This window comes from Arachis ipaensis, chromosome B3, assembly GCF_059453495.1.
Source record: "Arachis ipaensis isolate K30076 ecotype BB chromosome B3, ASM5945349v1, whole genome shotgun sequence".
NCBI lineage: Eukaryota > Viridiplantae > Streptophyta > Magnoliopsida > Fabales > Fabaceae > Arachis > Arachis ipaensis.
The window spans coordinates 23867416-23890436 of NC_142438.1; the positions used below are offsets into that span (position 1 = coordinate 23867416).

The 23021-nt window shown below is 38.8% G+C and overlaps 1 protein-coding gene and 1 non-coding gene across 2 annotated transcripts; both read left to right on the forward strand.

Annotated features, from left to right (window-relative positions):
- The first annotated feature begins 1733 nt into the window (after positions 1 to 1733).
- LOC107629807 (Optic atrophy 3 protein (OPA3)) lies at positions 1734 to 5700 on the forward strand. The gene is made up of 4 exons (XM_016332700.3): positions 1734 to 2214; positions 2351 to 2485; positions 4586 to 4672; positions 5167 to 5700. The coding sequence occupies exons 1-4, from the start codon at positions 2083 to 2085 to the stop codon at positions 5329 to 5331; spliced, it is 519 nt and encodes a 172-aa protein (XP_016188186.1). The 5' UTR covers positions 1734 to 2082; the 3' UTR covers positions 5332 to 5700.
- Positions 5701 to 18832: 13132 nt separating this feature from the next.
- On the forward strand, positions 18833 to 18940 carry LOC148570067 (small nucleolar RNA R71). Its single transcript, XR_015908632.1, has one exon. It is a non-coding gene; the product is annotated as a small nucleolar RNA R71 (small nucleolar RNA).
- Positions 18941 to 23021: the final 4081 nt, after the last annotated feature.

Below are 23021 nucleotides of genomic sequence, written 5' to 3' on the forward strand. Positions count from 1 at the left end.
TCTTTTAATTTCTGTGATATAAAAATTAGACTCTCTAATGTTTAAAATTAAATCCTTCAATTTCTGTTTAAAAAGTTAAAAAATTTTGAGATACACATACGAGATCCTTCTATTTTTTGATATCTCTTACAATTTTAAAAAAATATAAAAAATTACAAGATTGAGATATATCACCTATCTCACTTTCATGAAAAAAAATTAGACACTACTCTAAGGCTCATTTTTTTTATTATAGAGAATATGTTGGTGTTTGAATGAAAATGGACGTTTTTGATATATATGTATGTTAGTGGACGTATCAGATGTGCAATATCAACACGTGGAGGATGTGCTGACACAACACGTGGAGGGCATGTTGCTGATGTGGCAATGTGTGATTCGAAATGCCCACCCCGTGTTGCTGCAGGCTCTTCGAAAACACACAGAAACCTGCAATGCTTCCTGGATTCGGAGGCAACACGCCCACCGTGTGTTTGCAGGGCACTGCCACGCGTCTGAGCTAGGGCTGACAATGAGTAGGGTAGGGTAGGGTTTGGACTCTGCCCTAACCCTACTCGCGGTTTGAAAATTTCATTAAAACTCTACCCTACCCGCACCCTAAAGTTTTAAACCCTACTCTATCCTACCCTAACCAGTTTTCTCCAGTTCTTATCAGTTCACACCAGTTTTGTTCCTTGTACAGTTCAAAGAATAAACCGAACCGATTTAGGATTTGGTTCACCGATCTTTCGATCGAACCGGCCGGTCCGGTTCGATTTTTATAACTATGCTACCCGCAGAAACATCAATTTTTTTAAGCAAATATAAAATTAAATCATTCCAAATTTCATACATATTAATAAAATAAAAAGAAACTAATGCAAGTCATTACATGAGGGAGGTTGTGAGTTTAACTAAGTAATTTAGTGGTTGCTCGCTTATTGTAAGTCATTACATGAGGGAGGTTGTGAGTTTAACTCTCACCTCCTTCATTATATACCTAATTTTTATAAAATATGTGTTATATATGGGGTGCGGGTCGGGTAGGGTACACCCTAAATCCGTACCTTACTCTATCCGCAGACATATCCGGACCGATTTCTTTCCTACCTGCAGCGGGTTGGGTACCCGCAGGTAGGTTATGTATTGCCAGCCCTAATCTGAACTCGCCACATCACCATGCTCCTTACGTGTTGCCGGGAACTGCCACGCCGCTGATGCACTCTATCACCATGTCTTCCACATGTTGAACCTACATCCACAAACCGGCAAAACACCTTCATTTCTGTACGGTAGGTCGGGTACCGGACGGTTCGGGTTGGTACTTGAATTGATGAGAGGGGGAATCGCCTGGTTCCGAGTGCTGGATTGGAGGAGGGGTAACCGACTTCCCGAGCTCTTCGTGTAGAGAGGGGGGTGTCACCTGCAAAGATACTCCGACGCTCTAGTCAGTCAAGTGTGCAGGCGAAAAGTGAGAGAATGGTATGTGACATACCTTGGGGGAGGGGTAGTTACCCTTCCCCATATATACCGTGTCAGAGGCGGGTCCCACAAAGACAGAACCCACCTTCCTCAAAGCTTTCCCATACAACTATAGTAGAGAGCTGTCTAGGACGCGTGTCCGGATCAGTACTTGAACGCCTTGCACCCGACCGTTCGAGTCGGGTGGTTTGTGGGTCGGTCGACCCATGTGATGTTTAGGCCAGGCTGTAACGATTCCCAATATTGATAAAAAACATCCATGGCTATTCCAAATGAAAAATAAATTCTAGAACTAAAAAATAATAAAATAATAAAATAAAAAGAAGAAGGAAAAAAGTCGCATAAAAAAAGAAGTCTTTTGCGGAACGCACCGTTGTCCATTCCATGTTCTTGTTGTGCAAGAAAAGATACGAAGATGCTTCCCTCATTACCCACACAATTGCTTCAATCTTCCCATTACCATAACTCACTCTTCATATTCCCAGCTTCTGTTGTTGAAATTAATTAATGTTATTTTCATTAATTATAATTACTACTATTACTTTGGGGTTAGTTTTGAATTCAGTGTATTCCGAAAAAGGAAAGAATCAAGGTGAGTGAGTGAGTGAGAGAGAGAGAGTCATGGTGGTGCTGCCAGTGGTGAAGCTCGGAACTCTTCTTTTGAAAACAGCGTGCAAACCCATTGCCACCAGGCTCAAGAAAGAAGCTAGCTACCACCCTCGGTTCCGTAACCTCATCATCAACGTTGCCCAGGTCATCATCGTTCTCTTCCTTTCCCCATTTTCGCATCACTCACTTTGATGTGGCCGTGTTCCAGTGAATTCGGCGTTAGAACGCATTATTAGTATGATATACTATTGATGATTGTGTTTTCTGTGTATTATTTCAGGTGAATCATAGGTTTACGACAACAGTGCAGAGGCGCATTTATGGTCATTCAACTGATGTTGCGATCCGGCCACTGGATGAGGAGAAAGCCGTGCAAGCCGCAGCCGATCTTCTTGGCGAGATCTTCGTCTTCTCTGTAATTGGATCTTTACTTTTTCTTTGTTCATTGAAATGCCCACTACCTGTTTGTGTTTTTTACTCTGTTGATTTTGTGCTATTTGGTGCAAGTTTTGATTTATGGTTGTGATTGTTGTAGTTCATGTTCAGTTCCTTTTAGAATCATTGCATGGTCCAGGAATGTTATCTATGTATCAATGAGGGTTGAGGGATTGAGGATTTGAGGGTTTTCCGTCTTTTTCTTTTTGTCAGATACAAAAGTCAACCCTATGCTAGCTGAATTTTTCGGTTATGATGTTTGTTTAAAAGACACACTTATCTCCTCTCAAGTCTTGTTTGACTCTGCTGAAAAGTCACCACTCATTAATCTCTTATTATTTTCTTTCTTTTCTTTTCTTAGAATTGACATTCACCTTTTTGTGATCGTTAGCTTTGATTGATTTTGTAGGGACTAGAAAGAGGGATACTGTGAGGCATTAGCTATATTATAGACCATTTATAGCCAGGTTCCTGTCAAAGTATGGATGGTTAATTTGTTAACATTTATCTGAACACTTGTTGCAGAGGGAACCATAATGATAAGTTCTTTTGCGCATGGACACAGAGTAGTAAAAGTGTAAAACCGGGAGGGGTTAGTTGACTGAACCAGTACTGAGAGTAAGCTTAATGATTCTGAGATGAGAATGTTTTAATGAGTGGACACATAAGATAGGATTAGCAAAGAAATTTGGGTAGCATTAGTTGTGGAAAGGATGGTCAAATAATTATTAATTCGTTTGGACACGTGGTTAGAAGTGAATAGAGATCATGAAAAATTATAGACTAAACTATTAAAAAGGATCTAGATTCAAAGTGTCTTGTACTCTTGTCTATATATGTGGTTTAAGAAGATTTAAGCATTATCAATAACTGGGAATATGTCTCTTCCTTATATAACTCTTCTATCCATGATTTTATGTTCTGTGGGATTCCACTTTTGGGACACTTTTTGTAACCTAATTGGTAGAATTCTCTGAAGTAGTGATTCTTCTACATCTCTTTGATAATGTTCTTTTGTCCTTTAACCTGATAAAAGGTTGCAGTCTCTTATTCCTTTGATATGTTTAGTTGCAAATCTTACTTTTTTTAGTTCCAAACTTATTCCTCAAATCTAAATCTTTTCACCTAGATAAACACATATGGCCATATCTGGAAAGTCCAAAGCTCCCTTTAAACTCAAATATTTTATTTGGACCAACATCCTTAATAGAAAGTAATATCAATGACATTTACAAGTTTGAGGGACATATAAGGCTATTTCCTGTGATGTATGTGTTATGTGTGGGGTAAACTTGGAGTTAGTATCATATTTGTTTTTACATTGTCTTGTGGCTAACCTCTATAGAATGCTTTCTTTGGTATCTTTTGGCAAGTGTTGGGTGTGCCTTGCAGCCTTAGATTAGTTCTTGTTGACTAGATTAGTTGTTTTGGGAGATGGAAGGAGGCTGAACCTGTGTGGCAATGTGCTATCTGGTTGGACCATGATTTCCACACTTAGATTTTTGACAAGCGAGTTTTATGAGATAGGGTTAGATGGGTGCATCTACACCAAAGCTAATGATCTTTTTAAAGGGATTTTCTCTCTCCAATAAGTGAAGAGATTGGAAATCTACACTTTATTGACAGTTTTTCTATTGTTTGCTTCTGCTCTTATAAGGAGCATCTCTGGTCCTCCCGTCTAGGAAAAAGGAAGAGAAAATAATGTAAAGCACAGCATAAGACTTTTGTACAAGTTCAGGTTGAAAGGAAGTTTTATTTCAACCGAAGTTGTGGGGATTCAAGAAATTATGTGTAGGCTTTATAATTTATGAACCTGGAGTTATCTGCTTGGGGTAACATTATGCTTAGCATGTCTCTCTGTTTTGATGACATATCTGAACTTGATTGGGTGCTTAATCCGATTCTACGATTTTATTATTATAAACAGTTTCTTCTTATTAATGGGAAGAAGTGCTTCCTATAATTTTTAGAATTGCTTGGTCTTCTCTCTGTTTCTTTGCACCCCATGTTTTCTGCCTAGTTTAATGGTTTTCCATGTAGAGTTATTGCACATCATGCATTTTAATTCTCTTCTATTTAGGTTGCTGGAGCTGCTGTAATCTTTGAGGTGCAAAGAAGCTCTAGATCAGAAGCCAGAAAGGAAGAATTACGTAGACAGGAGATAGAGGTTGTCTTTTAAACTTTCCTCTCACTTGTAATTTATCCATTCAAAGAAGCAATAAAAAGCTGGTTTCTTGCAATCCATTTATTTTTGGGTAAATTACACTGGGCTATGAGATTCAATGTAATTACATTCAATCCCTTCTCTTCTTTTTAATTTTTTTTATCTCCCTGGTGATTGTCTAAAGTAAGGATTTCACTTTAGAGGAAGAAGTGAAGGGTTTTACCCATGGATCCATAAAATGAAAATGATTTCCATTTTTAATTTTAGTAACCCAGTGGTAAAATCCCTTACTTTTTTACATTCTAAAGTAAAATCTTCAAAAGATTCAGATTTGACGAGTAAAAAGGGTGAGTATAATTACACTGACACTTAGGAGAGGTCAATGACCGATGTTGTGAATTAATCTGGATGCATCTTCACCCAGTTTGGTAGATGCAGTTGTAGGGGCCAGAAATATTTTAATCTCAGAGGTTGTGCTCTGGTTTTGTTACTTTCAGGCAATAAAAACAAAGAATGAAGAGTTGGCTAGAGAAGTTGAACAACTTGGACACAAGCTTGAAGAGCTAGAACATCTTGCTAGAGGACGAGGTCTTTCTGGCATTCTGCACTTCAGGAACACTCAATCCGGTGCCAGTGCAGACAAAAAACCAAAATCCGATTGATTGTTGCTAATTTGCAAAATGCCAATAGATCTTGATGAAGTATTACTTGAATTCATTAGAGCCATTGCTCTTGAAAATTGTGTAGTTGATCTTGAAAAGTTCGAAAATATGGAGCTTCCAAACACTGAAGAAAGACAAGGACATAAAGCAATTTTTTTAGCACAACACTTTCTGAAGACATGCTTACTCTTCATACAATTACAGGCGAATTCTTTAGTTTTATTTACATGTAATTTGTGTAATAATTGCGTGTCATTCTGTGAAACAAATCAGATACAAGTTACTTCACGCTTCCTTATGTAGAGCCAATTGGTGCATATAAACATTTTTGTAATAAATGTCTTCCCATATCTTGATTTTTCATTGACATTGAGATCGTGTCAACATTAGGAAAAAAGTTTTTATGTATAAAATGTGAGATTCAAGCTAGTTTGTCCAACATTTTATTCAATGAGGTAAAATTTATCGACAAAATGGACGACAGAAAAGGAGTTCAAATACCATAATTCAATTTCCAATCAGGGGAAAGGCATTGCATGTCAACACTTGTTAGGTCTCGTACTCTTATATTTCTCATCATAAAAGCAGCTTCCTCTAAAAACTACATTCTTTGTAAAGGATCAAATTTAAATTGCGGAAATTTCCTTCACACTGTATAATCTAAAAATGGAACGTTTTTCCATTTGAGTTGTAAATTAAATACTACGTTGAAGCTCACCTCTGTATGAACTCTTGAGTTATTACTCAAGTTGACCCAAAAAATTTAAAATTTGATTCAATTTGACCCTTAACATTTTAATGGATTCAAATTGGACCTTGAAATTTATAATTGTAACTCACATTAACTCTTGGGCTAATTTCCGTTAATGACATGTTGATTTGGTACATTAACTTGTTGTGATTTAGATTTCTCACCTAGGTTTCATATGATCAAAATTTATTAGAGCTCCAGTAGCTTGATTGTTGCTCCCAAAGCAACAAAAGTTCAATTCTAGTAGCTTGATTGTTGCTCCCAGAGCAACAAAATTTTCAAATTGAACTTTTTATTGTCATCCTCGGAGGATGTTGGAGAGTCAATCAAGCTTTTAGAAGTCTAGTAAGGCCCGTTTAGGTAAACAGCTTAATTAAACTCCTTTTGATAAAATAGTTTAAACAATAAATGACTATATTAAAAGTAACTTATAAATAAGTTATTTCGTGTTTGAATTTTTAGCTCTAAAAGTACTTATTTTATAGAAATGTAATAAAAAATAATAGTATTATGAGAGAAATTATTTTTTTTAATTTCTTTATAAATTCCTAAATAGCTTCTTAGAAAGCTGCAATTTAGTTTTGAAAATTGTACTAGACATTAATACTACTACTTTACATAAGTCAAAAGATCAAAAAAGTTACTTTTGAACCTTTCCAAACGGACCCTAAGTCTTAGTCACATAGAATCTAGGTGAGAAGTTCAAATCTTAGTAAATTAACGTGCAAAATCAACACGCCATTTACAGAAATCAGCTTAGAAGCTAACGTGAATTACTATTGTAAATTTTAGGGCCGAATTAAGTCAATTGTAATTTTAATTGTCAATTTAATTCCAACCTCAAATTTCACGAACTAAATTGAGTATTATTTCAAACTTTCTTTCTTTCATTCATTTGATATGACTTTTCATTGTTCAATTACACATTTCCAAATTTTGGTATACTGTTTTGCATGAGATAAGCCTCAATGTAGTCCCTGAAGTTGCACTCGAGCCTCATAGTAGTCCCTGAACTTAAAAGTTCCTCAAAGTCATCCCCGAACTTGCACTCCGGAACTCAAAGTTGTCCTTCCGGCAATTTCTGGACACCTGGTGCAACCGGAAAGCTTAGCTGGCAGCGTTGGTGACACGTGGGACTCACAACGGCTAGCTGATGTGGCAGAGTAAACTCTTCCGACTCAATTTGGTCCCTCAGGTGAAGTTAAAACCCTAATCCCCAAATTTGAAGGCCACTTTGTTCACTCTGCTCTCTTCTCGTCGGTGCTGTGTTCTTCTCTTCTCCCTCTCTGAAGCCTGACGGTTATGGCTAGCACGAGCATTGCAGCTGGGAGCTCGAACAACCCACGATCATTTGGAAGCATCATGAGGAGAATGAACAGAAACAGAGAAGCTCGTTTGCCAGAATGGTGTGCCTGCGGGTTGAGACCGGTGCTGCGGTGGTCAGGGACAGATTCTAATCCAAGGAGACCGTTCCTGAGTTGCCCAAACTACAATGTAAGTATTATTGTTGTTAATTGCTGTATTTATGGATATAAATTTTGCTGATTGAATTTTCTTTGATGTGCAGACTGTGGGTAAGAAATGGTGTGGATTGTTTTTGTGGGTTGATAAAGTTTTGGAAGATGCCATGCCATGTGATGATAGAACAAGACATTCTGTTGATGATGAAGAATGGAAGATGAAGATGGCTTGGAAATTTGGTAAATTAGAAGCTGAAATTAGGGTTCTAAAAATGGGAAAAATTTTGATGTTTGTGTTCATGCTACTGATTGTAATTGGTGTTCTTGTATTAAAGCTGGATAGACAGTAGGGTCAACTGTATCTAGCAAAAAACAAATGACATGCATGTTATATGCATTCCTTGTTCATGTACTTGTTCCTATCCTTTTGTTTGAAAGAAATGGAAATTAAAGTGTTTGATTATATGCATACTTCTGTTTTTGGACTTCTTTTCAATCAAATAGAAATGGACAAGATTTGAACTACTCTTAAGTCTGTAATAGAGGATAATATATAAACAAAAGGTTGAGAAAACTCAATTCAATAAAGTCATAATTCATAATTCATATTGGTAATGTTTGATTCAAAAAAGGCATTATAGAGCCAAAACACCAAGTATATCAAAGTTGTTGACATATTGACCTGATAAAATTCAAATACTAAAATCCCCAACATTGGGACAATGTTTTAGGTATTGTAAACAACATCAGCAAAATAGATACAAAAAAACAGCCTGCTTTCCCTAAACATAATCATCCTAATCTTCATTTTTTGTGCCTTGAATCCAGGGTTGGGCACAAACTTCATGAAATTTGCAAGTCTTGTAGCAGTTTCCTGTGTTGCACCTTGCATAGGGTTAGGTGGAGGATTCCTTGCTGTATGACTACTTCTTGGTGGGATGGCAGCAGGTGGGGTGGTTACTGGTGGATTGCTACTTCCTGAAGCTGGTTTTTCACAATGCTTGGCTAACTTTATTTTTAGAGGGAGCTTTGGCGGCCTAACAGGTAAGGGTAGAACCTATCAGCCAAAAAATGTAACATAGTTAGTAAACTAGGTTAGGATGTTAGTATGATAAATTTAAAATCATATAAGCTCGTGAACTTGTTGAGAGTCATCAGTTGCTTCCAAGGGTGGTTGACTTTGGTCAAGATTGATTTAGGTTGGGGCTTCTGGGACAGGGGCAGCAAAGTTGGCCTGACCTTCACCACCATTAGCAGCAGTGGGTTGTGCAGCGGCAGCAGCCTCTTCGGCAGCAGTTCTCTTTGGACAGTTCCTTCTGGTGTGTTCTGCTTTGCCACAACAACGACATCGACCTTTTTTTATATATTCTTTTCATCTTTGTCTTCAACTTCTTACTCCCACTTGGCTCCTCATCTGCATATTTTCTTCTTTTTTCTTAAGTGGTCCGGGCTTGTTTCTAAATTTTGGTGCTTGTGGTCTGTTATATGGTGACTTTTCTCATAGTGCTTGACCTGGAATTGGATTGATATGGAAGGCATATGTGTTATTATATGCTTCCATGGTCAACCACTGATGACAATAGTCCTCCGGTCTCTTACCAGCCCTTGCCAGTGCAGCACACGCATGCACACATGGCATCCCTAAACAGCATTCACACAACAACGAAGACAACAACAGTAAGCCTACAACAAAGGTTGATAATGATAATAAGACTAAAACAATGAATTTAAAAAATATTACCACTCAATTGCTAGAAACCACATGTGCAAAGCCTCTTTCCCAAGTCCACAACCATGTTGGTTGGTCAGCCATGTACTTCGAACTTCTCATAATCTGCGTCACCAGACCACATCGGGACCCAATTTTTTTATTCCTTCCGTATCTTTTCTAACCTGCTGTGCTGTATAGGAGATAGAACTCCAGTGTTCGAATTCAGCTTCACCTTGTTCCTAGCTATGGACCTCATTGCATACATTCTGACTTCTTCCAAGAGTGTGATAATAGGCTTAGCTCTAGCATCTTTGATCCTGGAGTTGAAGACTTCACAGGTATTGTTGCAGATGTTATCTATTTTAGGTGCATTACTGAAGAATGTCCGGCTCCAAGAGTCTCTAGGCTACTTGTTCAAATACTCCCAGGCTTCCTTATTAACCCTTTCAATCTTTTTGATGATATCAAGGAAGCCATCTTGGCTAGTACACCTTGCACAATCCCAAAGTAGCCCTCTAAGCTGGAGATCCTTCCATTGCTTATTGAAGTTATTCCACAGATGCCAAACACAGAATCTGTGATGGACATCTGGAAAAACCTCCTTAACTGCATTTATAAGGCCCTGTTTCAGATACCAAAGAAGGGGTCAGATAGTTGTTTTCGGGTAGCAAAATTGTCCCTACACTTATATAAGTGACATCAAAATAGTCCCTAGACTTGTTCAAGTGACATCAAACTAGTCCCTACACTTATGTAAGTGACATCAAACTAGTCCCTACACAGAACTGTTACAGAACATTATGCAGAACAGGATAAATGAGTAACAATAGATTGACAGAATATTATACAGCATATAATCAGTCCAGGATTAATTTTGCATATATAGACAGCAGCCCAGTGTATTAACATCATATAGGTAACTACAATAGATAGATTGACACTAATTAACTTAGAACTCTTAAGGCACAACCACTGTATAAATAAGTCACAATAGATTAATTCAGCATATATAGAAAGCAGCCCAGTGTATAATCATCATGTTGAAACACACCCAATATGTAACTAATAAGTAACAACCAGTGACTTGTTATAACTAAGAACTATTAAGTCACAACCAGTGTATAAACATCATTTTAAGTCACAATAGATTAATTCAACATATATAATCAGTAGCCCAGTGTATAAACATCATTTTAAGTGACAACCTATAAATATTGCATACCTTCTGCATATTTGAGATAAAACACAGCTTGTTCTTCTTATAATCCCCCAGGTCTTGATGAAGTAATTCCAAGAACCATCTCCAGTTTTCAGTGTTCTCAACAGGGACAATTGCATAGGCAATAACATATATATGGTTGTTTGCATCTTGGCCAATTGCAGACAATATCTAACCACCATGCCGTGTCTTCAGAAAAGCTCCATCCAAGACTATGAGGGGTTTGCAACCAGCCAGAAATCCTTTTTTACATCCCTCCAAACAAACATACATCTTCTCGAAAATTGGATCATCATCAGGGTTGGGCTGAGGTATAACCCTAACTGTGACAGTGGATCCTGGATTGCTCTTTAGCAGTATCAGCCCATAATCCCTCATCATGCCATATTGGGCAGCTGCATCACCGTACACAACAGATCTAGCATCTCCTAAGGCCCTGGTCAGTGAAGACTTGTTTAGTTCCAGATCACATTCGGTCTTAAAATATTGTGCAGCCTCGGAGTGTCTCAGATTTGGATATTTTCTTAGCTTCTTCACCAATTTGTAGGCTAGCCACTTCCTATTAGCTAGTCTATTTTTGGTCTCTCTTGCACAGGTGTGGTCATCCATGAATATCTTTATCTACCAGCAATTGTTCTCAGTATTATTAGAGGTATACACAAGCCAGCCACAGCTCTCATCCTTACACACAGCTCTCATCCTCACGTTATCGTTCTTCTTAAACCAAATCCTTCTACCCTCTTGTATGCAATACTCACGCACAGCCTCTTTGAACTCCATTTTTGTAGTGAAAGTCATTCCAACCTCTAGCCTAAGCTCTCCAAACCTCCCTCCTTCTCTAAATGCAGGGAATATGTCATCTGAATCAACTTCCTCCAACTCATCCTCAGAGTTTGGAGGAGTCTTCATTTCTTCCGAGTGCCATGAGTCTCCACCATCAGAATCATTATAAGCATCATCCTGCACATCATGATAAGGAGCAACTGATGATCCAAACTTAGGAATCGGTCCAAAAATGATTTCATCATCCTCAGAATCTGAGTCTGCACAAACAGGACCAGCATCTTCAACCATAACAGACTTCTTTCCTTTTGTAAGTTTCTTTCCTGGCCTACTTCTCAATTTCATATTACTCTTTGCTGCTGACCTATCCGGAGGCAAGTCTTCTTCACTGGACACTTCATCACCACCAGGCCTATATGCTTCATCCTCTGCACTATCATCACTGTCATGGATGTCTGAGGATCCCTCTGAACTAGACAAAGTAACAAAGGCTGTCTTGGGTTGTTTTCCTTTACCAGTTGTTCTTGCAATATTTCCAGTAGCAGCAGCTCTTGTCAGTGGCCTCCTTCTACATGCTGCTGCTATTTTTACATTCTTACAGTCTCTCTTTATTTTAGCCTTCTTGATTTCTTTTCCTTTGGACCAAGGTTTTGGAATTGCAGTGGGTTGGAGCATTTTTTTTGTGGGATTTTGGGCTTGCTTATACTGGGTTGGGCCATTGTTTTTGGTGGTGGATTGGGCTTAGGTCCAAGACTTGCAGTGGGTTGGAGGGGAAGTTTTTTCTGCTTTGTTTCAGTTACCAGCAGCCAATGAGGTAGGTGGCTCCTTTGGTTTTGTGGATTCAGTAGTATTATTTGGTTCAGAAGTTGGATTGCATGGTGTTGTGCTGGGAATTGGTTCAGATGTGGCATTGGTGGTGGGTTTTGGGGTGGGAATAATGGTTGGTATCAGCATCAGCTCCTTGTCAGAAACCACTTGTTCTGCTTCTTCAATATACACAGGCTCAGATACTCCATGTTCGTAGTACACATGAATAACCCCCTTGTTCTGCTGAGCCAGGTAACACGATGCGCAGAAATCGTGACGGTTCTATTCCTTGGTAACGGCGCTGAAAACTTTATACGCACGTTCATAATCTTAATTCTTTGTCACAACTTCGTACAACTGACCAGCAAGTGCACTGGGCCGTCCAAGTAATAAACCTTACGTGAGTAAGGGTCGATCCCACGGAGATTGTCGGCTTGAAGCAAGCTATAGTCACCTTGTAAATCTCAGTCAGGCGAATTCAAATGGTTATGGAGATAAAAAGATAAATAAAACGTAAAATAAAGATAGAGGTACTTATGTAATTCATTGGTGAGAATTTCAGATAAGCGTATAGAGATGCTTTCGTTCCTCTGAACCTCTGCTTTCCTGCTGTCTTCATCCAACCATTTCTACTCCTTTCCATGGCAAGCTTTATGTAGGGCATCACCGTTGTCAATGGCTACATCCCATCCTCTTTGTGAAAATGGTCCAATGCGCTGTCACTGCATGGCTAATCATCTGTAGGTTCTCGATCATACTGGAATAGGATTTACTATCCTTTTGCGTCTGTCACTACGTCCAGCACTCGCGAGTTTGAAGCTCGTCACAGCCATCCCTTCCTAGATCCTACTCGGAATACCACAGACAAGGTTTAGACTTTCTGGATCTCAAGAATGGCCATCCATGGGTTCTAACTTATACCACGAAGATTCTAATATCTCGGACTCGATCCTCTGTATTAGATATCTAAGAGATATTCATTCTAGCTTGTTTGCATGTAGAACGGAAGTGTTTGTCAGGCACGCGTTCATGAGTGAGAATGATGATGAGCGTCACATAATCATCACATTCATCATGTTCTTGGGTGCGAATGGATATCTTAGAATAGGAATAAGCTTGAATTGAATAGAAAAACAGTAGTACTTTGTATTAATTCATGAGGAACAGCAGAGCTCCACACCTTAATCTATGGTGTGTAGAAACTCTACCGTTTGAAAATACATAAGTGATAATGGTCCAGGCATGGCCGAATGGCCAGACCCCATGAAAGTCTAAGATAGCATAAAAACTAATCAAAGATCCCTTACAAAGATAGTAAAAAGTCCTATTTATATTAAACTAGTTACTAGGGTTTACAGAAATGAGTAAATGATGCAGAAATCTACTTCCGGGGCCCACTTGGTGTGTGCTTGGGCTGAGCATTGAACTTTACACGTGTAGAGGTCTTTCCTGGAGTTGAACGCCAGTTTGTAACCTGTTTCTGGCGTTTAACTCCACTTTGCTACCTGTTTCTGGCGTTTGACTCCAGAATGCAGCATGAAACTGGAGTTCAACGCCAGTTTACGTCATCTATCCTTAATCAAAGTATGGACTATTATATATTGCTGGAAAGCTCTGAATGTCTACTTTCCAACACAATTGAGAGCGCGCCATTTGAAGTTCTGTAGCTCCAGAAAATCTACTTTGAGTACAGGGAGGTCAGAATCCAATAGCATCTGCAGTCCTTCTTCAACCTCTGAATCTGATTTTTGCTCAAGTCCCTCAATTTCAGCCAGAAATTACCTGAAATCATAGAAAAATACACAAACTCATAGTAAAGTCTAGAAATGTGATTTTTATTTAAAAAATAATAAAAATATACTTAAAAACTAACTAAATCATACTGAAAACTATGTAAAAACAATGCCAAAAAGCGTATAAATTATCCGCTCATCACAACACCAAACTTAAATTGTTGCTTGTCCCCAAGCAACTGAAAATAAAATAGGATAAAAAGAAGAGAATATACTATAAATTCCAAAATATCAATGAAACTTAGCTCCAATCAGATGAGCGGGACTTGTAGCTTTTTGCCTCTTGAATAGTTTTGGCATCTCACTTTATCCATTGAGGTTCAGAATGATTGGCATCTATAGGAACTTAGAATTCAGATATTGTTATTGATTCTCCTAGTTCAGTATGTTGATTCTTGAACACAGCTACTTTATGAGTCTTGGCCGTGACCCTAAGCACTTTGTTTTCCAGTATTACCACCGGATACATAAATGCCACAGACACATAACTGGGTGAACCTTTTCAGATTATGACTCAGCTTTGCTAAAGTGTCCAATTAGAGGTGTCCAGGGTTCTTAAGCACACTCTATTTTTGCTTTGGACCTTGACTTTAACTGCTCAGTCTCAAGTTTTCACTTGACACCTTCACGCCACAAGCACATGGTTAGGGACAGCTTGGTTTAGCCGCTTAGGCCAGGATTTTATTCCTTTAGGCCCTCCTATCCACTGATGCTCAAAGCCTTGGATCCTTTTTATTTACCCTTGCCTTTTGGTTTTAAGGGCTATTGGCTTTTTGCTCTTGCCTTTTGGTTTAAAGAGCTTTTGGCTTTTTCTTTTTCTATTTCTTTTTACCATTTTTTTTTCTTTTTTTTTTCTGCAAGCTTTTGTATTCACTGCTTTTTCTTGCTTCAAGAATCATTTTTATGATTTTTCAGATTATCAAATAACATTTCTCCTTTTCATCATTCTTTCAAGAGCCAACATATTTAGCATTCATAAACAACAACTTCAAAACACATATGCACTGTTCAAGCATACATTCAGAAAACAAAAAGTGTTGCCACCACATCAAAATAATTAAACTAGTTTCAAGGATGAATTCGAAACCATGTACTTCTTGTTCTTTTGTAATTAAAATATTTTTCATTCAAGAGAGGTGATGGATTCATATTCATAACTTTAAGGCATAGACACTTAGACACTAATGATCATGTAATAAGACACAAATATAAATAAACATAAAGCTCAAAAATCGAAAAACAAGAAAATAAATAAACAAGGAGATTAAGAAATGAGTCCACCTTAGTGAGGGTGGCGTCTTCCTCTTCTTGAAGAACCAATGGTGCTCTTGAGCTCCTCTATGTCTCTTCCTTGTCTTTCTTGCTCCTCCCTCATAGCTCTTTGATCTTCTCTAATTTCATGAAGGATGATGGAGTGCTCTTGGTGCTCCACCCTTAGTTGTCCCATGTTGGAACTTAATTCTCCTAGGAAAGTGTTAATTTGTTCCCAATAGTTTTGTGGAGGGAAGTGCATCCCTTGAGGCATCTCAGGGATTTCATGGTGAGAAATCTCCTCATGCTCATGTGGAGGTCCATGATCTCTTGTTTGCTCCATCCTTTTCTTAGTGATGGGCTTATCCTCTTCAATGAGGATATCTTCCTCTATGTTAATTCCAACTGAATTGTAGAGGTGGCATATGAGGTGAGGAAAGGCTAACCTTGCCCAAGTGGAGGACTTGTCAGCCACCTTGTAAAGTTCTTGAGGTATAATCTCATGAACTTCTACCTCCTCTCCAATCATGATACTATGGATCATGATGGCCCGGTCTATAGTAACTTCAGACCGGTTACTAGTAGGAATGATTGAGCGTTAAATGAACTCTAGCCATCCCCTAGCCACTGGTTTGAGGTCATGCCTTCTTAGTTGAACCGGCTTGCCTCTTGAGTCAATTTTTCATTGAGCTCCTTCCTCACATATGTCTATGAGGACTTGGTCCAACCTTTGATCAAAGTTGACCCTTCTTGTGAAGGGACGTGCATTTTCTTCAATCATTGGCAAGTTGAACGCCAGCCTTACATTTTCTGGACTAAAATCTAAGTATTTTCTCCGAACCATAGTAAGCCAATGCTTTGGATTTGGGTTCACACGTTGATCATGGTTCCTTGTGATCCATGCGTTTGCATAGAACTCTTGAACTATTAGGATCCCGACTTGTTGAATGGGGTTGGTGAGAACTTCCCAACCTCTTCTTTGAATCTCAAGTCGGATCTCCGGATACTCATTCCTTTTGAGCTTGAAAGGAACCTCAGGGATCACTTTCTTCTTGGCCACAACTTCATAGAAGTGGTCTTGATGGACCTTTGAGATGAATCTCTCCATCTCCCATGACTCAGAGGTGGAAGCAATTGCCTTCTCTTTCCTCTTTCTAGAGGTTTCTCTGGCCTTAGGTGCCATAAATGGTTATGAAAAAACAAAAAGCAATGCTTTTACCACACGAAACTTAAAATGTTTGCTCGTCCCCGAGCAAAAGAAGAAAGAAAGAAGTAGAAGAAGAAGAGAAATGGAGGAGAGGGAGAGAGAGTATGTTTCGGCCAAGTGGAAAAAGAGAGGGTTGTGTTGTATGAAATAGAAGAAGGAATGAGGGGTTTATATAGAAGTGGGGAGGGGTTTAGGGTTCGGCCATTTAGGGTTGGGTTTGGGAGGGAAAATATTTTGAATTTGAAGGTAGGTGGGGTTTATGGAGAAGAGAAGATGGATGTGAGTGGTGAGGGGGTGATGGAAAAGAGTAGTTGAAGTGATTGGTGAAGGGCATTTGGGGAAGAGAGTTATGAAAAGGTGTGAAGAGGAGAGAATAGGGTTAGGTGGGGATCCTGTGGGGTCCACAGATCCTGAGGTGTCAAGGATTTTTTATCCCTGTACCCTTTAGACATGTAAAACGCCCTATACATGCAATCCTGGCGTTTAACGCCAGATTGCTGCCTGTTTCTGGCGTTAAATGCCACTTCCATGCTCTGTTCTGGTGTTTAACGCCAGGTAGATGCTTGTTTCTGGCGTTAAACGCCAGCTTGGTGCCTGTTTCTGGCGTTAAACGCCAGACAGATGCTTGTTTCTGGCGTTTAAACGCCAAACTGTTCTCCTCCAGGGTGTGCTATTTTTCATTCTATTTTTCACTCTATTTTTTATTTTTCAGTAGTTTTTGTGACTTCACATGATCATCAACCTAAAGAAAACATAAAATAACAATAGAAAATAAATAAATATAATTAGATAACATTGGGTTGCCTCCTAACAAGCGCTTCTTTATTGTCAATAGCTTGATAGTGAGCTCTCATGGAGCCTCACATATGTTCAGAGCAAGGTTGGAACCTCCCAACACCAAACTTAGAGTTTGAATGTGGGGGTTCAACACCAAACTTAGAGTTTGACTGTGGGGACTTTGGTTGACTCTGCAGTGAGAGAAGCTTTTCATGCTTCCTCTCTATGGTTACAGAAGGAGATCCTTGAGTTTTAAACACAAGGTTGTCCTCATTCAGTTGAAGGATCAATTCTCCTCTGTCCACATCAATCACAGCTCTTGCTGTGGCTAGGAAGGGTCTTCCAAGGATGATGGATTCATTCTCATCCTTCCCAGTGTCTAGGATTATGAAATCAGCAGGGATGTAAAGGCCTTTAACCTTTACTAGCACGTCCTCTACTTGTCCATAAGCCTGTTTTCTTGAGTTGTCTGCCATCTCTAATGAGATTCTGGCAGCTTGCACCTCAAAGATTCCCAGTTTCTCCATTACAGAGAGTGGCATGAGGTTTATCCCTGACCCAAGGTCACATAGAGCCTTCTCAAAGGTCATGGTGCCTATGGTACAAGGTATTAAGAACTTTCCAGGATCCTGTTTCTTCTGAGGCAATGTCAGTTGATCCAGATCACTCAGTTCATTGGTGAGCAAGGGAGGTTCATCTTCCCAAGTCTCATTACCAAATAATTTGGCATTCAGCTTCATGATTGCACCAAGGTACTTGGCAACTTGCTCTTCAGTAACATCTTCATTCTCTTCAGAAGAAGAATACTCATCAGAGCTCATGAATGGTATAAGGAGGTTCAATGGAATCTCTATGGTCTCTAGATGAGTCTCAGATTCCTTTAGTTCCTCAGAGAGAAACTCCTTGTTGATCACTGGACGTCCCAGGAGGTCTTCCTCACTGGGATTCACGTCCTCTCCCTCCCTTGTAGGTTCGGCCATGATGGTTAATTCAACGACCTTGCATTCTCTTTTTGGATTCTCTTCTGTATTGCTTGGGAGAGTACTAGGAAGGGTTTCAGTGACCCTTTTACTCAGCTGGCCCACTTGTGCCTCCAGATTTCTAATGGAGGACCTTGTTTCATTCATAAAACTTAAAGTGGCCTTAGATAGATCAGAGACTATATTTGCTAAGCTAGATGGATCCTGCTCAGGACTCTCTGTCTTTTGCTGAGTGGATGATGGAAAAGACTTGCTATTGCTAAACCTGTTTTTTCCACCATTGTTAAAGCCTTGTTGAGGCTTTTGTTGATCCTTCCATGAGAAATTTGGATGATTTCTCCATGAGGGATTATAGGTGTTTCCATAGGGTTCACCCATGTAATTCACTTCTGCTATTGCAGGGTTCTCAGGATCATAAGCTTCTTCTTCTGAAGATGCCTTTTTAGTACTGTTGGTTGATTCCTTCAATCCATTCAGACTCTGAGAGATCATATTGACTTGCTGAGTCAATATTTTATTCTGAGCCAATATGGCATTCAGAGTATCTATTTCAATAACTCCCTTCCTCATAGGCGTTCCATTATTCACAGGATTCCTTTCAGAAATGTACATGAATTGGTTATTTGCAACCATGTCAATGAGTTCTTGAGCTTCTGCAGGCGTCTTCTTTAGGTGAATGGATCCACCTGCAGAATGATCCAGTGACATCTTTGATAGCTCAGACAGACCATCATAGAATATATCCAGGATGGTCCATTCTGAAAGCATGTCAGAAGGACACTTTTTGGTCAGTTCCTTGTATCTCTCCCAAGCTTCATAGAGGGATTCACCTTCTTTCTGTTTGAAGGTTTGAACATCCACTCTAAGCTTACTAAGCTTTTGAGGAGGAAAGAACTTGGCTAAGAAAGCTGTGACCAGCTTATCCCAAGAGTTCAGGCTATCCTTAGGTTGAGAGTCCAACCATATTCTAGCTTTGTCTCTTACAGCAAATGGGAAAAGCATAAGCCTGTAGACCTCGGGATCAACCCCATTGGTCTTAACAGTATCACAGATCTGCAAGAATTCAGTTAAGAACTGAAAAGGATCTTCGGATGGAAGTCCATGAAACTTGCAGTTCTGTTGCATCAGAGAAACTAATTGAGGTTTAAGCTTAAAAATGTTTGCTCCAATGGCAGGAATTGAGATGCTTCTTCCATGTAAATTGGAATTTGGTGCAGTGAAGTCACCAAGCATCTTCCTTGCATTGTTATTATTTTTGGCCATGTCTCATTCTTTTTCGAAAATATTTGTCAGATTTTCTCCAGAGAGTCGTGCTTTGGCTTCGCTTAGCTTCCTCTTCAGAGTCATTTCAGGTTCAGGATTAGCTTCAACAAGAATGTTCTTATCCTTGTTCCTGCTCATATGAAAAAGAAGAAAACAGAAAAGAAAATATGGAATCCTCTATGTTACAGTATAGAGATTCCTGTATGTGAGTAGAAGAAGATAAGAATAAAAGAAGAGAAATTCGAACACCAAGAGGAAAAGAGGGTTCGAATTTTGAGATGAAGAGAATTGTTAGTAATTAAATAAATAATTAGAAGGAGATGAGAGAGAGGGAATTTCGAAAATTAATTAAATTAAAAATAAAATTTAAAGTTAAATTTTGAAAATTAAAATTGAAATCAAATTAAATTAAAAATTAAAAATAATTAGTTAAAAAAAAGGAATTTTGAAAAAGAGGGAAGGGATTTTCGAAAATTAGAGAGAGAATTAGTTAGGTAGTTTTGAAAAAGATTTGAAAATTAATTTTGAAAAGATAAGAAGTTAGAAAAGATTTTGAAAAAGATGTGATTGAAACTTATTTTGAAAAAAAAGATTTGAAAAAGAAATTTAAAAAGATTTGATTTTAAAAATTAAAGTTGATTACTTGACTAACAAGAAACTAAAAAGATATGATTTAAAAATTAAAGATTGAACCTTTCTTAAGAGGCAAGTAACAAACTTTTAAAATTTTTGAATCAATCACATTAATTGTTAGCATTAACTTTGATAATATGAAATAGAAATAAGAAAAAGATTTTGAAAATCAAATTAAAATTTTCGAAATTATGAAAGAAAAAGTGAAAAAGATTTGATTTTTTGAAAAAGATTTGAAAAAGATAGAATTTTTAAATTGAAAATTTGATTTGATTCATAAGAAACAACTTAATTTTAAAATTTTTTGAAAAAGTCAACTCAAATTTTCGAATTTTATGAGTGAAAAAGGGAAAGATATTTTTTTTATTTTTGAATTTTTAATGATGAACGAGAAAAACATCAAAAAGACTCAATGCATGAAAATTTTGGATCAAAACATGTGATGCATGCAAGAACACTATGAATGTCAAGATGAACACCAAGAACACTGTTCCGAGGGTTACCTGAAACTGGAGGTCGATCTCGGTTGAGATCCTCTGTACGGATCGGTACCGACGTGTCCGGCTGGTAGGAGACGACCGGAGCTGTCGTGTCCGACTTGTTGGACTGGTTGTACTGCTGATCCTTCGTCACCGGAGGGTGGGGGGTACCTGCAAGAGACTCCGATGCTTAAGTTAGCATGGGTATTAAACAGGTGTTATGTAGAATCAGAGTATGAGTTATACTTGGGTGTTCTAGTGTATTTATAATGGTGAGATGTGACCTTTGGATAAGATAAGTTAGTTATCTTATCTTATCTTTATCTTTTGGGTTGAGGTCAGCGTATCTTCAACGGAACCGCCCTTCTCTCTGTAGGCCTGAACGACCTTTGGATTTGGGTCGTATTCCTTGAATTGGGCCCTTTTTGGGCTTTCCTGTCGATTTGGCCGAGTTCTTCGTAAAGAAGTCGGTCCGCTTGACCTAAAGAGGTCGGTCGCTTTATCGTCGATCACCCCAGGTCGGATATCTCGACCCAGGGTATGAACAGTGCCCCTGCTTGAGCTCGGTCTTCTTTGTTGAGGTCGAGTCCTTGACTTCGGTCTTTCTTGTAGCGAAGCCGAACTCAAGCATCTTGTCGACTCCTTTTTGTAGCAGCTTTTGAATGTAGAACGTTTTTCCTCTACAAGCGCGTGCTTTTGTATTAGCGCTTTTTTGGGAATGCAAGTTATTTTTAATATCCGCATTTAATTGGCATTTAATTGCCCCGTTTCCCCTAACTTCTCTATTTTTGAATTCTGCATTCAAGAAACGGTTTCTCTCCTTTGCCCTTTTTGTAACTTCTTCGCACTTATTCATTTTCTGCCTTTCACCCACATTTCAACTTTTCTTGCGACGTCGCTTGGTGATTTTTCTGAAGCTTCTGTTTTTGCCTGGAGTTTTGTGGTTTCGCGTTTCTCTCTGTGATACTGCTTTTGTTCGTGCTTTTTTGCTCGTGAGAGGGCAATTCCAGATTTCGTCTTCCATCCTCAATTTCCCTGAAGCTTGCTACTTTTTCCAGGTTGGTATTGGCTTTCTTGCTTCTTTCATAGCTTCGTCTTCAGTTTTTTAGTGAAGCTTTGATTTTGCATGTTTGAAAGTTTGAATCTTTTTTGAGGTCTTGTATTTGCTTGTCACTGTAATGTGTTTTCCCTGACTTTCTTTTACGCATTCTCTTGGCATTTCTGTCGAGGCTTTCTAGGGTTTTGTTGTTGCTTCTGGTTGTTTCTTGTCTGATATCGATAGAGAATCTGCATCTGTTCCTCGCTTTGTTTGGAGATTTTTTTTTATTCTGACAAAGTTTGCACCTTTGATGATTTCTACTTGGCGTGTTTGATGTTAGTGCTTGCTCTTTGCTGGTGATTTTTTGCTTGATTTCGAAAAAGTTTGTGCCTTTGCTGTTTTTCTGCTGATAAACTGTAGGAGGGTGGACCTTTTGCATTTTTTGCTTCCTTTGTTTTCTTTCTGGATTTTATTTTGATGAGTGCCGAGATGTAGGTTTTAGAAATAACTTAAAGACCTTGCTTTGTTTACTGCCTCCAAGGGATGCCCCAAGACCTTTGTCTTGAGTCTTGGGGTTTTCCCTTTTTGTTTATCCGCCCGTCGAGATGTTTTGCCCTCTATCCGAGATGTTTTTAAGTAATCCATTCTTCTTTTCTTTTTTTAGGATTTAGTTGACCTTATGTCTTCCCGAAATAACGTTGTAGAGATGCCTTCCCAGGTTCCCGCGGGTATGGCCGATTGGGTGGACTCCATGGTTCTCATGTGTGTCTCGCTGGTTGATTCTGAATTTTGTGCTCAGCTTAGGCAGTTTCATAGTGTCTGTAGTAATTCTGGTGATGAGAAGAACTATGAACTTGTCTCTCCCTCTTCTGACGAGAGAGTCTGCTTTCCAACTCGGGTTGTTGATGGTCGCCCTTTCTTTTATGCTTATGATTTTTTCTTTGGTCAGCTGGGTATCACCCTTCCTTTTATCAAATTTGAAACCGACCTGTTATGGTCTTGTAATGTTGCCCCTTCTCAACTTCACCCCAATTCCTGGGGTTTTATTTAAAAATTTTCCAATTGTTGTGCAATGGTTTTGGTATTCCTGCTTTCTAATCTCTCTTTTTCTATCTTTTTGTCTTGACTAAGCCCGGTGTGGTAAAAAAGAAGTCAGCTTGGGTCTCCTTTCGTTCTACCCAGGGAAAGAAAGTTTTTTCCATGTTTGACGAGTCGTTCCGTGATTTTAAAAACTACTTTTTCAAGGTCCGAGCTGTTGAAAGAGCTCGGCCCTTTTTTCTGGATGAAAATAACAAACCTGCTTTTCCCTTGGAATGACAAAAAGACGTGAGGGTCTCCAGGTATTCGTGGGAGATGTTGGATGATGCTGAGCGAGCCTTTGTGACTATCTTGGAAGAACGCTGGGGTCAACCTCCCCATCTCGACACAAAGAAATTTCTAACCAATCATTCTCTTCTCCAAACTGAACTGGGTATCTTTGTGTTTTCTTTATTATCCGTGTATGTTGCTTGTAGTTGTCTTTCCGACTTGTCCGACT

Excerpts from the sequence above, each read along its gene's own strand:
- LOC107629807 (XM_016332700.3), top strand. The coding sequence starts at position 2,083 with ATGGTGGTGCTGCCAGTGGTGAAGCTCGGAACTCTTCTTTTGAAAACA. Across the intron at positions 2,215-2,350 it reads TCATCATCAACGTTGCCCAG|GTGAATCATAGGTTTACGAC; the intron begins GTCATCATCGTT and ends GTATTATTTCAG. Across the intron at positions 4,673-5,166 it reads TACGTAGACAGGAGATAGAG|GCAATAAAAACAAAGAATGA; the intron begins GTTGTCTTTTAA and ends TGTTACTTTCAG.